Source organism: Astatotilapia calliptera, chromosome 7 (genome assembly GCF_900246225.1).
Source record: "Astatotilapia calliptera chromosome 7, fAstCal1.2, whole genome shotgun sequence".
Lineage (NCBI taxonomy): Eukaryota > Metazoa > Chordata > Actinopteri > Cichliformes > Cichlidae > Astatotilapia > Astatotilapia calliptera.
The window spans coordinates 43,466,784-43,480,541 of record NC_039308.1 but is presented as its reverse complement, the minus strand read 5'-3'; the positions used below and the strand labels follow the sequence as shown (position 1 = coordinate 43,480,541).

The 13,758-nt window shown below is 43.3% G+C and overlaps 1 protein-coding gene across 12 annotated transcripts; it reads right to left on the bottom strand.

Annotated features, from left to right (window-relative positions):
• Positions 1-313: 313 nt before the first annotated feature.
• On the bottom strand, positions 314-11,594 carry slc31a1 (solute carrier family 31 member 1). Of its 12 annotated transcripts, XM_026174950.1 has the most exons (9): positions 11,326-11,594; positions 6,869-7,005; positions 5,914-5,952; positions 5,566-5,660; positions 3,108-3,232; positions 2,947-3,019; positions 2,419-2,587; positions 2,237-2,302; positions 314-1,551 (listed from the first exon to the last, which is right to left on the bottom strand). In XM_026174950.1, exons 5-9 carry the CDS (start codon positions 3,225-3,227, stop codon positions 1,350-1,352), a joined length of 630 nt encoding a protein of 209 aa, XP_026030735.1. In that variant the 5' UTR covers positions 3,228-3,232; positions 5,566-5,660; positions 5,914-5,952; positions 6,869-7,005; positions 11,326-11,594; the 3' UTR covers positions 314-1,349. The 12 variants fall into 12 exon arrangements, with proteins under 12 accessions (XP_026030735.1, XP_026030736.1, XP_026030732.1 ...); XM_026174951.1 differs by lacking the exon at positions 5,566-5,660 and having other exon boundaries at positions 3,108-3,229; XM_026174947.1 differs by lacking the exon at positions 6,869-7,005.
• Between the last annotated feature and the right edge of the window lie 2,164 nt (positions 11,595-13,758).

The following is a 13,758-nucleotide window of genomic DNA, read 5'->3' as shown; positions in this document are numbered from 1 at the left end:
CTGTGCATGATTTCACTGCTCCTCTCATCAAAACTTTTGTGCAAGAAAAATATATCACCTATTGCCGGTTATTGGTCTGATGATTGCCGGTTGGAAATTTTTTATTTATTTTTACATATCAACACACACACACACACACACACACACACACACACACACACACACACACACACACACACACACACACACACACACACACACACACACACAAAATGTGACAGCCACAAGAGAGGAAAAAACAAAAACAAAAACCCAGAAACTCTTGTGTGACCCTAATGGAGAGCAACATGCTGCTCCACAAAGACAACAAAGACAAGTTTCTACTTAAACTTTATTCAGTTTTTTACTGATTCCAGCATTTAAAACACGATCACATAAAACAGTTTCCTTCACAGGGTTCACGTCATAAAACACAAGACGAGATCACACCAGCTGGTCCCACACAGCCTCAGGCAGTGCACCAGAAGTAAGTGCACATGCTAAAAAGCCTGTGACCAAAATTATGTCCACATACTTTTTGCTGGAGTTGGACTTTAAATCCAGCAATCCCTGCGATCCCATTGGTCCAGAATGTAAACTCCACCCTCCTCAGTGTGAACCATCAAAAATAAAGTAATCACAACAGTAGAGACGTTCTTATGTCATCATCAGCACATGTGGCAAGTGCTAAGATGTCGACTTAAAGTGAAGTGAAACGAGTCGAGGCTCCGCCCCCACCTTCAGTCAGCAGTAAGGCAGCAGGTGGCAGCGGCGTTAAGGCCAACGGTGACTCAACTGGCCAAACAGATCATGATGCTTCAATTTAAAACAAAGTCAAGTGACTGCTTCTGACAAAAACAAAAGTTAAAATTTCATTTGATCAACATCGAGCTCCGACTGGCTGATTCAGATAATAATAATAATAATAATAATAATAATAACAATAATAATAATAATTTTCTAAATATCTTAAAACGTAAACATGAAGTAAAATTTAACCAAAAAAAAAAAAAAAGCTTTTGATTTGCTCTGTACATACAACAAATCAAAACAGCTCCTAATCAATCAATTCCTAGTAGTCAAAGAACTGATTACATCCTGCCTTCTGATTGGTGGCCCAGCTAATGAGCTGCTAACGATGCTAAGCTAACAAAACGGGGAAAAAAAGTGAATTGGCCAATCAGAAGACAACTAGCTTGTCGTTTGTTGCCAACTACAGTATGATGTGACATTACCATTTTTACCAGGTAATGCTGTAATTTAGTGTGTCGTGCTAATTAGCTAACTTGGTGTTTAGTTCTATTAGCACACAGGCCAGCATGCTAATACTGAGTGTTAGCGAGCATTCATAGTGCTAAATAGCATGAATGCTAATGGCAGTGTTCTGTGATGTCAACAACCACCGCCTTTCTCCAACTAAACAGGAAGTAGCCCATTCCAGCACCAGCTGCCACAGCAATACAGAGGTAACCGTTGTAGGTCATGAAGACGAGCATCAGGAAGTAGCTGACGACCACCTGGATGATGTGCAGCAGGGTCTGTAGGAAGTGGGCGGGGCTCAGCATGCGCTGCCTGAGAGGTCAAGAGATAAGACTTAGCATTAGCATCAGCATGCTAAATAATATTACCCTTCAATACTTGTAGCCCTGTTAGCATTAGTATTGCTTTTGCTTATAGCACTTAACACATTATAATAAGCTTAGAGTTAGCATGGAACCTGATGACTGAAACATCTTTGGATTGCTAAAAGTATCCTAAGCTAAAATTGTGTACATTACCATGGATTAGTGTTAGCAGTTAGCATCAGCAGTAATAAAGTTAACATGTTTTAAAGTTAACATCATGCACAAATGACAGCAACCAAAGTCTTATGGTGACTTACGGTGTTTAATGTTCAGTTTCACAAAGACAAAACATGTATTTATTTGTAAGACTTAGCCCACCACTAGCTTTAGCCTGTCCAGAATCAGAACTAGAATTATTACAGTTAGCATCATCAGCTTCCCAGTGTCACAGAGCAAGACACCACATGCAGGCAGGAAGTCCTCCACCACTGTTAACCCTTTAACATCCACCCGCATATGATTAGATTAACATTGACATTTGAGTCAACTAAACCATTAGCAGGTGTAGGACATCCTGTATGAGAACCTGCAATTAGAAGCTGCATAGAAGTCTGAACAGCCTGATCAAAGCAGACAGACAGACCCACCTAGGACAAGAACCTGAACCAAAACCAGAACCCAAACCCATTTACCTGGGAAATAATTCCACGAAGCGGGAGTTACTCATGACAGGAGGCACCGCCCCCTCCAAATGTTGGCTGCCAATCAGTAAAAATTAGTGTTTACCATGAGGTAAATGACTAGGAATTCTGAGAGACCGACACCTCCTACTCCTCCTTCTTCTCCTGTTTAACGGTTACCGTTAGCAACGTACCCAACCGTCTTGTGCGTCTCCATCAGCACTGTCCCATCAGCCCCGGGGAGTGGCATGGAGTTGTAACGGACGTTGACCTGACTACGACGCAGAAGAACCTCACGACCAATCTTCAACCCCTCGTACAGGGCGGCCAATAGGAAGACACCAATACATGCCCCCACCATCTCTGATTACGTCAAAGGAAGAGGAGGTGGAGTTAACAAACAGTTAACAGATCCAGTTATAAAAAACACATTCAAAATTCATACTGCAAGCAAAATTTCTAAAAGTCTAAATTTAATCATAATCTACATAAAATGAAAAATCTGAAAAACTAAACGTATTCAATTTAGTACAACACGCATTTTTATACATAACCCTAAAGCTATACAGATATAACTACAAATGTAAATATAATATTAAAATCATTATAAATTATAAAATAAGAACAAAATAAGCACACAAAAAGAATTTAAAAAGTCTTCAAGTTTATTATCAGAGGAAATAAAGGATCTTAGCCACAATTGTGCCGGTGACATCACTCACCTCCAGGTGAGTTGATGAGCAGACCGGTGAACAGCAGCTCCACGTTATTGTAGCCGAAGTAAAATGTCATCATCTAGTTAACAACAGCATGACATCACACAGAGACCTTTCACTACATCATCTATGACCTGTTATTAGCAGTGATAAACCCCACTTCTTACCATCATGTGACCTCCATGGTTCCCTTCCCCTCCTCCTCCTCCAGAGCCGTGGTCGTGCTCTGAGCTGGTGGGCGGGGCCATGGTGCTGTGATTCATGTGGTGATTCATGTGGTGATTCATGGCTGCTGTGAGACGAGACAAGAACCATCATCATCATCATCATCATCATCACGAACACCACCACTACGCTCTTTGGACTATAGCTCCCACAATGCTTTGGAAGCAGGAACATTTAGTGAACATTTCAAAATTAAAGTATCTGAACTCTGTGTGAGCAGACCAAATCACGACATCAGTCGCCTTTGTTTCGTAGGTATGATTGAAACCACTGCAGAGCGGTACCTGTAACTTCTACAGCATGGTATGATAAAATATTATGGTCAACGGTATAGAAACAGCTCTTCTGGTCTGAATCGTGTCTGATCAGGATATTGATCACTGACCTTATTGGCTTCTGATTATGAAATTATCGGAAAGAAGTGGTAACTGTAAAGCTGAATAAACACTGGTCATGTGACTCAGTCACATGCTCGTGGTTACCACAAACTGTATATAAAAGATAGATGTCAATGTGATATCACCCGTCCCCGTTTTAGCTTTTAGGCACTAAGTGAGGGTGCTGCTTGCTCCTCCTACAGCCATCTGTCATTCACCAGTAGCCCCACCCCCAGAATCCTGCCCTGCTGCCTTATTGGTGCGTATTTGAGAGAATATTTGAAAGTCTTTGTTTGGAATTAAACAAATTATGGTTTATTGCTGTGATGCAGTCAAGGTGCGTATGTCGTCTTTGAAATCCTCTCAGGTGTGGCAGTTACGCACGCTCTCATGACGAGGCCGCTGCATCTGTAGACCGACCTGCCTTCTGTAGATCTGTTGCAGCCTGTTTTACCGTCGCCTTTGCAAACCTCTGCATAAGAAATGAGCGATGTGTATCTATGGAAACGACCCGCTGCGCCGAGACTGCTTTGTGGCATGTTAGCACTGCAGCTGCCGCCAGTGGGACATCAGGTTTAAGCCACCCTCACCAGCCTCAGAGCGAGCTGATGATCTTCCTCAATGCCAACTCCTCCTCTCCAGCTGAGCGTCATCGTTAGCATCCATGCACGGCAACACCTGAGCTCACCTGTGCGGTTAAAATAAAGCTAAAGCAGCTGCTCTCCTACCTGTTCTTCCTCAGCGATCCTCGCTCGTCCATGCACAGACACCAACTGACCACTGGTGACATCACCACAGCACATCAGTTCACCAACAGCTGTAACTTCAGCAACAGCCTGATGTCACAGAACAGGCGCCCTCACTGTAATCCGATTGGCCGTGAGGCCCCGAGGCTAAGGAAAGCAAAACCAGCCAGTCGGAACACTCTGAGCTGGCGTCTGCCATCAGCCAATTAGATTACAGCATCGTTAACATTAAGGGGAAGGTTGGTAATTGCCGTCAGCAACCATTAAACCCCAAGTCATGTTTGGGCAGGCCGCCTCCTCTCTCTCTCTCTCTATTCAGTGCCTCTGTCTCTCGCCCTCTCTCTGACATTAGTTTTGGTTCATTTTAGTTTTTTCCACTCCGTTTGTTTTGTTGTTGTTTTATATTTTATTTATTTTTAAATGATCTTTTATTTTCAGCTGTGGTGGAGGAATTTCAGCTCTGGGATCAATAAAGTTTATCTTATGTGACCTTTATCACTGATCAGCTGCAGTTTGGTGTCAATAAAGTTTATCTGATGAGTGAAGAGGCGTGCACCTGTGCACATGTAACAGCTGAACGTAGAGCACGTATGAACAAATCAAACCCAATCTCTGTCACGTTTCTATGGGAACCCAGAATTCTCACTTCCTCTTCTGTTGTTGTTCTTCCCGCTTGAACTCGTCTGGATGCCTCGCATGATTCCCGTGGCGTTCTCTGCACAAACAGGAAGTGGGGCACATTTTCTTGGTTCACAGATGCAAAGTCCCACTGACATACTCCAAAGCTGAGGAAGTCAGATCAGACATGAAACGTGTGTTTGGACACAGCGAAACTCCTGCTTCCTGATGATGTCATCACCTGTGATATCTGTCCAGAATAAACGTCCACAGAAGCACGGTGAGGGCACGGAGGACACCGCGCAGCGTTTCAAGTTCACACAAAAAAGAAACAGGATGGGACGAGGAGACGCCCTTTTCATCTGAGACGTTTGCAGAGGAGGTGGAGCTTCTCAGCTTTTCCGACAGCAGACCATCCATCGGCCAATCATGCCATTCTCTGTTACCTCTGACTGAAAGGCCTGCAGCACCGCATCAATCAGAACTTTTCATGACTCAAACTGATCAATAATGCACAGCAGCGGTCTGAACGTCAGTTTTCACTCTGAACAAAATGGGCACTTCCTGTGACATCAATTCAGTATTAAGTTAATTCATTTAGCGCCAAATCACAGCAAGGTGCTTCATACTGTAAGGTAGAGACCTACAATAACACCCACCAATCAGCAAGCACTTGGCAACAGCGGGAAAGAAAAACTCCTTTTTTTACAGGAAGAAATCTTGGGCAGCACCAGGCTCAGCGAGGAGTGGCCATCTGCCGCAAGGGGAGAAAGACTTCATGCTTCAGCGTGGCAACAGGAAAGGTCAGGTGTCTCACTTCAAACACCAGCAGGTCGACTGCTCTGTGTTCCCCTGTGTGACCATCAGTGCAGGTGCAACCACACAGGATGTTACGCCTTTCACACATTTCAAAATAAAACTAACTCAATTCTTCATCTTTACCTGCTGTTTTCACTGTGAATCCTGTGCTCTGATTGGCTGATCTCAATTTATTTAGAAATTCTTACCTGCAGGACAAAGTGACGGGTGATCGAGCTCTGAAGAAACTGAAACAGCGAGAGAGACACAGAGACTTTAACAGCAGATAAAAGCTGATTACACGACAACCTCCAGCCAGTCATAGGCTGGCTCCACCATCAGACAGCCAATCAGCTTTGAGCAGGCTGAACTCTGACTGCTTCATTCTGTCCCTCTCTTTCTCTCTCACACACACACACACGCACACACAGCAGGAACCTTGATGAACCTGGATCCAGGTGAGAGGTGGATCACCTGTCTGAGGGTTCAGTGTGGGGCCTTACAGGATTGAACATCTCTGATTGTATTATTATACATTAAAGAATTCAACCAAACTTAATGAATGTGATTCAAGGGGCATCTTGAATCAAATGTGAATCAATAATCAATGACAAGTGTGACTGCAGCTCAGCAGGATAAGCTCTGAGCTGACTTTACCTCCTCTAAGGCTCTGACAGAAGTTTGGAGCAAGGTGATTGGACATCAGTGTTACCCACACTGTGAAAGCTCTGCTCTGATTAGGTGGTCTCTGCTGGTCCTGATGCGGCTGACATCACATCCTGTTCCTGCAGATGAGCAAAGTGACTCATCGCTTCTAGCACTTATCCACCAGCTGAACTGAGCTCAGTGAAGCCAGCCCTCGCTGCTGCAGCAGACCTCCAGTCAATCATTCACACCCTCCTCAGCTTTGACCCCAGCAGTCACATAGCACTTTAATTTCAGTTCACATAGTTCAGGAGGTCCTACAGAAAAAGAACCCGAGCATGGCGGGTTCATGCCAAAAAGGTGTGACTTTATGGAGGTCAAAGGTCACACAGCAAGAATCAGACACATGAGGTTAGAATCAGCTGGCAGGTAAAACGACAACAACCTCCAAAACACCTGATCAGAAGAAATCAATCATCATAACCAACACCGCTGACCCACACCTGATGGCTGACTCACCGTGTGCGCACAGTCAGCAGTGATCAGACATCAGGACTGCATCAATTCTGCAATCTACTGACAGGCGAGCAGGAGCTGCTGCAATACTTAGGGCAGAGATCAGAGGTTATCCCTGTGTGTGTCTTCTGCTTTGATTCCTGTAAAACCCCGGTTGTCAAACATAAGGCCCGGGGGCCAGAATCAGACTGGCAAAGACTGCAGTCTAGCTCACTGGATGGCACTGGTATATCTGAACAATGTCTGCGTGGAGTTCAGGGATTTTGGACTTTTAACTGTATTTTCGAAGCTTTACAGCTTTTCTGCTGGTAAAGAGCTCCTCCCACTCTCATTCACGCAACACCACAGCAAATACATAACAGAAAAACAACTGAATGACAGAAAAGTTCTTCTGTCAGAGCTACAAGAAAACAATAGTAAAGGAAACTCTTCAGTTATGTAATTACAGGAGGATCTGTGTAATAAGCTACCAGAACCAGAACTTTCTCTGAATTTTACACATTTATTAATTTATCCTGGAAGATTTCATGTCATTATCTTTATCAGCAGCATTGTATTATTATATTTAAAAATGATACATCCTGTTGAACATGCACTCCTTTTCTCACATTCACTGAGATCAAATGTGATGTTGGACTTCTTCACACCAAAGCTTCTCTGGTTTAAGATCAAAGCTGCCAGCATGGAGTCTGACAGGCTACAGAACTTCCCTGACCTCTTGAAACTGCGTGTGTGAGTACTCGTGTGTGTGTGTGTGTGTGTGTGTGTGCACTCGTGTGTGTGTGTGTGCACTCGTGTGTGTGTGCACTCGTGTGTGTGTGTGTGTGTGTGCACTCGTGTGTGTGTGTGCACTCGTGTGTGTGTGTGTACTCGTGTGTGTGTGTGTGTGTGTGTGTGTGTGTGTGTACGTGTGTGTGTGTGTGTGTGTGTGTGTGTGTACGTGTGTGTGTGTGTGTGTGTGTGTGTGTGTGTGTGTGTGTGTGTGTGTGTACTCGTGTGTGTGTGTGTGTGTGTACTCGTGTGTGTGTGTGTGTGTGTGTACTCGTGTGTGTGTGTGTGTGTGTGTGTGTGTGTGTGTACTCGTGTGTGTGTGTGTGTGTGTACTCGTGTGTGTGTGTGTGTACTCGTGTGTGTGTGTGTGTGTGTACTCGTGTGTGTGTGTGTGTGTGTACTCGTGTGTGTGTGTGTGTGTGTGTGTACTCGTGTGTGTGTGTGTGTGTGTGTGTGTGTGTGTGTGTGTGTGTGCACTCGTGTGTGTGTGTGTGTGTGTGTATTTCCAACATAAACCTGAGAAACTGGTTCTACAGTCAGAAACAAAGAGAGAGTGTGTGTATGTTCTAGGGGTGGGGGAAAAAATCGATACTGTGTAGTATCGTGATATTTTGTTTGCTAATAATGTATCGATACAGGAACAGCAGAAATCGATATTTTGTTACAAAAAAGTTTTTGTGCTCTAACTTCAGAGCATGTTGATCCTTTTTCTGAGCAAAAATCCTGACATTCCTTCACTGTCCAAATGTGTTTAACTTTTTTTGGCAGCAATAAATATGACAGTTTACTTATTTTAATTTAAGACATGTTTTATTTTAATTAAGTTTAAAACTTTTTTTATTTAATGTAAATTTATATTTTGTTTTAATTTACTTTCAAATTCTTCAGTTGCTGAATAGGCTGCATAGTTTTCATAAATTGCATAGTTCAGAATAGCTATAATTGTACCAGATGGCTGCATTCAGTTAAGTTGGACTAGACTGTAATACAAACCGTTCAGTTTGTCAACAATAAAACTGACTGAAATGAGAGAAAGACTGAGTGTGAGACTTTGATATTAGATTAAATGAATATTGATAAAGTTTAACTATATGTACAGAATCTGAATATTGCAAAATATTTTTTTAAAAATCGCAATAATATCGTATCATGCGTTAAATATTGTGATAATATCGTATCGTGGGATGTATGGTGACTTCCAGAGGTGGGACCAAGTCATTGTTTTGCAAGTCTCAAGTAAGTCTCAAGTCTTTATCCTCAAGTCTTAAGTCAAGTCTCAAGTAATGTCAGGCAAGTCAGAGTCGAGTCTCAAGTCACTGGTGTAAAAGTCCGAGTCAAGTCACAAGTCTGAAACTTTGAATTTCAAGTCCTTTCCAGTCTTTAAAAAAAAAATAAAAAAAAATAATGTTGCAGTTATGCTAAATGTAAATATTAGACCATGTAATTTTAAAATCTGTGTTTTTCTCAACACATGACAAAATAGTGAACTTAGAAAATATACACAAATTGTGAAATTGCACCTCTTTAAAATGCAGCTCAATTAAACCTAGCTCCAAGAATAATTTTCACCGACAGTTCTGAGATAAGCTGCATGTTATTCTTGGATGCGGTTGTAGGACCGGCTTTAAAATCGCATGACAAAAATATCATACATATTAAGAAAAAACTGCATCACCAACGTAGCCTGGACAACATTTGCTAGTTAGATGAAGTCAGCTATCTCATCGTAGCATATTTATATGCATATTTATAATTATACGGTTCTTGGAGTGAGTGCACACACTCATGAAGTTTAGTAACTTCAGGTCACTGCAACAAGCCCAGGTACAGTTTACCGACGGATGGGTAGTAGTAGTAGTGGGTAGTAGTGGAAATAATTTCTGGTAGCATCACAGAAATGTAGCAGTGACAATAATATTGTATGCTGTAATCGCACTGGGCAATTAGTGATACAAAAAACCTGTTTTATCCTGTGAATAAAAGTATATGTTTTTGTCAATGTACCATAATAACAGAAGCGAAACGCAATATTGTGTCAGGACAATTCACTATTTATGCACAATAAACACAATAAATAAAGGAGCATAGCGCGACAATTTCTGTTCAGCGCCAGACTTGCTTGTAACCTATATCACCAATTATGTTAAGAAAAATGACGCATTAACTACTAAAAAACACTGACCTTCGTGTAAATGCTTGGAGCAGACTAACCTGTGAGCTGGAGTGTTCTGGGACGTTATATTTGGTCTTTGAATGGCTGCAATCCAGGCCATCCGTTGCGTCTTTGTTACTTCGGAAACATGGCTCGAACAATTTCTCTTCAACGACGTAATCCGATAACAACTGATCTCTTTACCCGTCGGCTTCCCGTGGCTGTCATGCGACCGGCTATTGCAGTTAATAATACAACAGCTTCTTGACATTTTTGTGTTTCTTTTTATCGCTGTGTGACTGATTTTAATTGAAAGCCTGCGTGCGCTAGTACCGCTTGCCACGAGTTCCCAGAATCCTTTGCGGTTCTACCCGTGAATGACGTCACATTTTCAATCTCTATATAATATGCATGTTAAATTTTATATTTGGGGTGAAATATCAAGTCTTTTCAAGTAAACCGGTTCACCTCAGTCCCAGTATGTGAAAGTTTCAATCACAGCATTTTTCAACTCTGAGCATACTCGGTTCTACTGTCGTATGTGTGATCTTGGTGACTTCCACCTCTAGTATGTTCCCAGCATAACTCTGAGCAACCGGTTCTACAGTCGTGTGTGTGTACATGTTTTGACATCTTTGTGAGGACAGAAAATTGGACAAAATGCCTGTGAAGCTCAAAATGTGGTTTTAGTGTCAGGGTTACAATTGGGTTATGGTTAGGTTTAGGCTGAGGGTTAAGATTAAGCATTCGTTTAGATGGTTAGGGAAAGCATTATGTCAATGAGATGTACTCACGAACATATGAAAACGAGTTTGTGTGTGCGCGCGTGCGTGTTCATCACTGTGAAAACACCGTCTCGGTGTCTTCACAGTGATGTTATCTGAGGTCACGCCGTGGTTTGAGGACGTCAGGTTTGTTTCTTCTTCTCTGTCGGATTATGATCCAAGTGTTTTTGTCGCGTGTAGAAGACACACAGAATTCCAAAAGGTTGATTCTGTTCATCTGGACGTAGCGTCACCCATCCAGGTGACATCCAGTCTCAGCTGACTGCAGGGTTCGAAAACACACACAGACACTCAGGTGAGTGGAATCCCTGAGGACACCTGGCCACTTACAGCCGCCGTGTCCATGTACACGCGCGTGCACGTGGCAGACTGCACCTGCTGTGCCGCTGCGTGTTGCCTTCGCCAATCACAGTTCGTCACCAAACTCCCTTTAAAATCTGTAGAATTCTGGAAGCAAAGCGGGCGGCCACGACAGCGGATCTGAGGGGTATTCACGTCACACAGCGGGGGGGTTCACAAGGACCTGAACTCTGAGGGGAGGGCTGCACAGAGCCGGAGTAATCACGCAAAACTCCCGTTTCCGACCCGGTTGCTGATTCCGATCTCGGACCTGCCCGTTTACCGTTAAAGCTCACCTTTCTTAAACTGAAGTTTTTTTGCAGGGAGTCTCGTACAACCGCCAGTCATGTGCTAGCGCGTTGCAGCAGAGGTCACTGGCAGAGTTCCGACGAATCAAACTCAGGTCAGCTCACCTGGAAAAGATCCGGAGGTTCCTCCTGCTCTCTTCCTTCGTCGGCTCCGAAGCAACAAACGCAGAGGTTCTGGGGAAAAACCCAAAGAAGAACCACAGAAAGAAGAAGGAGGAGGAAAAAAAGTCGCTCAGCTCAAGTTCTCACTGTCTGCCTCTGCGCCACTACGCCGCCACTTCCGGCAGTGACGTCAAGACGTTTTTACGAAGCTTAGAGGAGGTTGAAGGGAAAAAACGAATCACCAATCAGAGGGCAACTCCTGATGAGGGGGCAGAGCCTCGGAAGCCACGTCGTAGACTTTTTGTAATGACGAGTCAGGTGACAAACAGCAGGGCAAAAAGTGATGCCATCAAGTCACGTCACTTGTCAGAGTCCAACAATAAAACCATCAAGAACAACAATAAAAAGAACAACAACAAAAATAAAATAATAAACAAGAACAGAAACAATAAAATTATGAAAAAAACGCCATAAACAACAAAAACAACAGAAAATCTTTTAAAACAAAAAAATATATAAAACCATCAAAAACAATAAAAACGACTGAAGCGCATCAGAGGACAAACAGGTGCTGTGACTGTTTGTGGCCGTCAGCAGGCAGATGTGAAGTTCTGCTCTCACAGCTGGAGCAGGAAACTGACCCTGCTGCAGGTATGTGCACCTGTTCACTGAGATGAGCTCCTGTCCCTGACAAAGGAGTACACTTGGAGTCACACTGTCTCGGGATGACGAATGAGGGCTCAACCCTGTGCAGGATGACCTCACAGGCCGGAGCTCACTCACACAGATGGTTTCCATCAGGCTGAAGGACCTGTTCACTGGTGATGCTTCAGTTGAATCATGTTTGTTTACAGTCAGGGTTAAAAGGTCATATGCAGGTAAGAATGTCATCAATTCATTCACCACAAAAAGCTTCAGAGAGAGAAAACAGGAGGGTGATGACGACTGATGGAGGCAGACACCAAATGCTGCTGGGGCTTACCATTATGCACTACTCCTTCAGGAATGCAGCAAAAATATGAACATAAACATGTTCACATGCACACACACGCACATGTGTCACAGTTATTTACTGTGTGTGCTTTTTTTATGGTGTGTTATCACAGTGCAAAGATTTCTTATGGAGCCCAGGAAGAACTTGATTACAGTACACGTGTGTGTGTGAGAGAGACGTGTTATGAATGGGCAGAGTTTGACCCTGTACACTAAAGTTTAAACCATTTCAAATGAACGAGTTTATGATTAACTGACGGAAAGGAGTAACTGTTTCTTCTTTTTTATGTTGTTTAAATTACTCAAAATAAATACAACAATGAAATCGTTAAAAAATTTTGAACAATTAAAATATAAGTACAGTGTACTAACCAATTGTGCCACTGGAGCTTCTGGACCAATAAAACAATAAAAAGAAAAAAGACAAAACATAATTTGAGCACACACACATTATGTATTTATTCATATATATATACATTTATATACACATTTATTTATAAATTCCCCACTCGCCCCTGCGGCAGTCTTTCTTTCAAGCTCGGGTCCTCTACCAGAGGCCTGGGAGCTTGAGGGTCCTGCGCAGTCTCTTAGCTGTTCCTAGGACTGCGCTCTTCTGGACAGAGATCTCCGATGTTGTTCCTGTGATCTGCTGGAGCCACTTGCCTAGCTTGGGAGTGACTTCACCTAGTGCTCCGATTACCACGGGGTAATTCTCAAGCTCTTCTCTGAGCCATTGGTACTTCCCTAGCTTCTTGTGTTCCTTCTTCCTGATGTTGCTGCCATTCAGTATCTCTACATCTATCACTAGAGCTGTCTTCTTCTGCTTGTCTACCACCACTATGTCTGGTCGGTTAGCCAGCACCATTTTGTCCGTCTGTATCTGGAAGTCCCACAGGATCTTAGCTTGGATTGTCTCAGGGACATCTTTACACAGCCTGCACCTGGGGTCGTGCCTAGTGTAATAGACACCAGCCTCTATGGATCTTGTACTCAGAGCTTGTTCCTGTGCTGCCATTATTAGTGCCTCTGTGCTGTCTTTCAGTCCAGCTTTGTTGTCTCATCCTGGACTGTGGTGTTGACACTCACCAATCCCTGGCCTTCTTCCTTCCGCTTAGCATACAGGCTCAGGGTGCTGGACTTGGAGTGAAACCCTCCATGGATGGTCAGGAGCTTCCTTGTCTTGATGTCAGTGGCTTCTATCTCCTCCTTTGGCCAGCCTATCATCTCAGGTATCAGACATAAGTATTGACAGCCTGGATTTTGTTTTTACCGTTCAGCTGACTCCTCAGGACTTGCCTGAACCTTTGCTGGTACTTGGTGATTGCAGCTTTCCTAGCAGCCTCTTCATGGTTCCCATTTGCGTGTGGGATGCCCAGGCACTTGTAGCTGTCTTCTATGACTTCAATGTTGCCTTCTGGTTGTTTGATCCCCTCAGTTCTGACT

Coding starts and splice junctions, on each gene's coding strand:
- slc31a1 (XM_026174942.1), bottom strand. CDS start 11,260: ATGACTGGCGGTTGTACGAGACTCCCTGCAAAAAAACTTCAGTTTAAG. Junction 5,953..11,208: donor AAAACTTCAGTTTAAGAAAG/GTGAGCTTTAAC, acceptor TCGCTGTTTCAG/TTTCTTCAGAGCTCGATCAC. Junction 3,020..3,107: donor ACCATGGAGGTCACATGATG/GTAAGAAGTGGG, acceptor GTTGTTAACTAG/ATGATGACATTTTACTTCGG.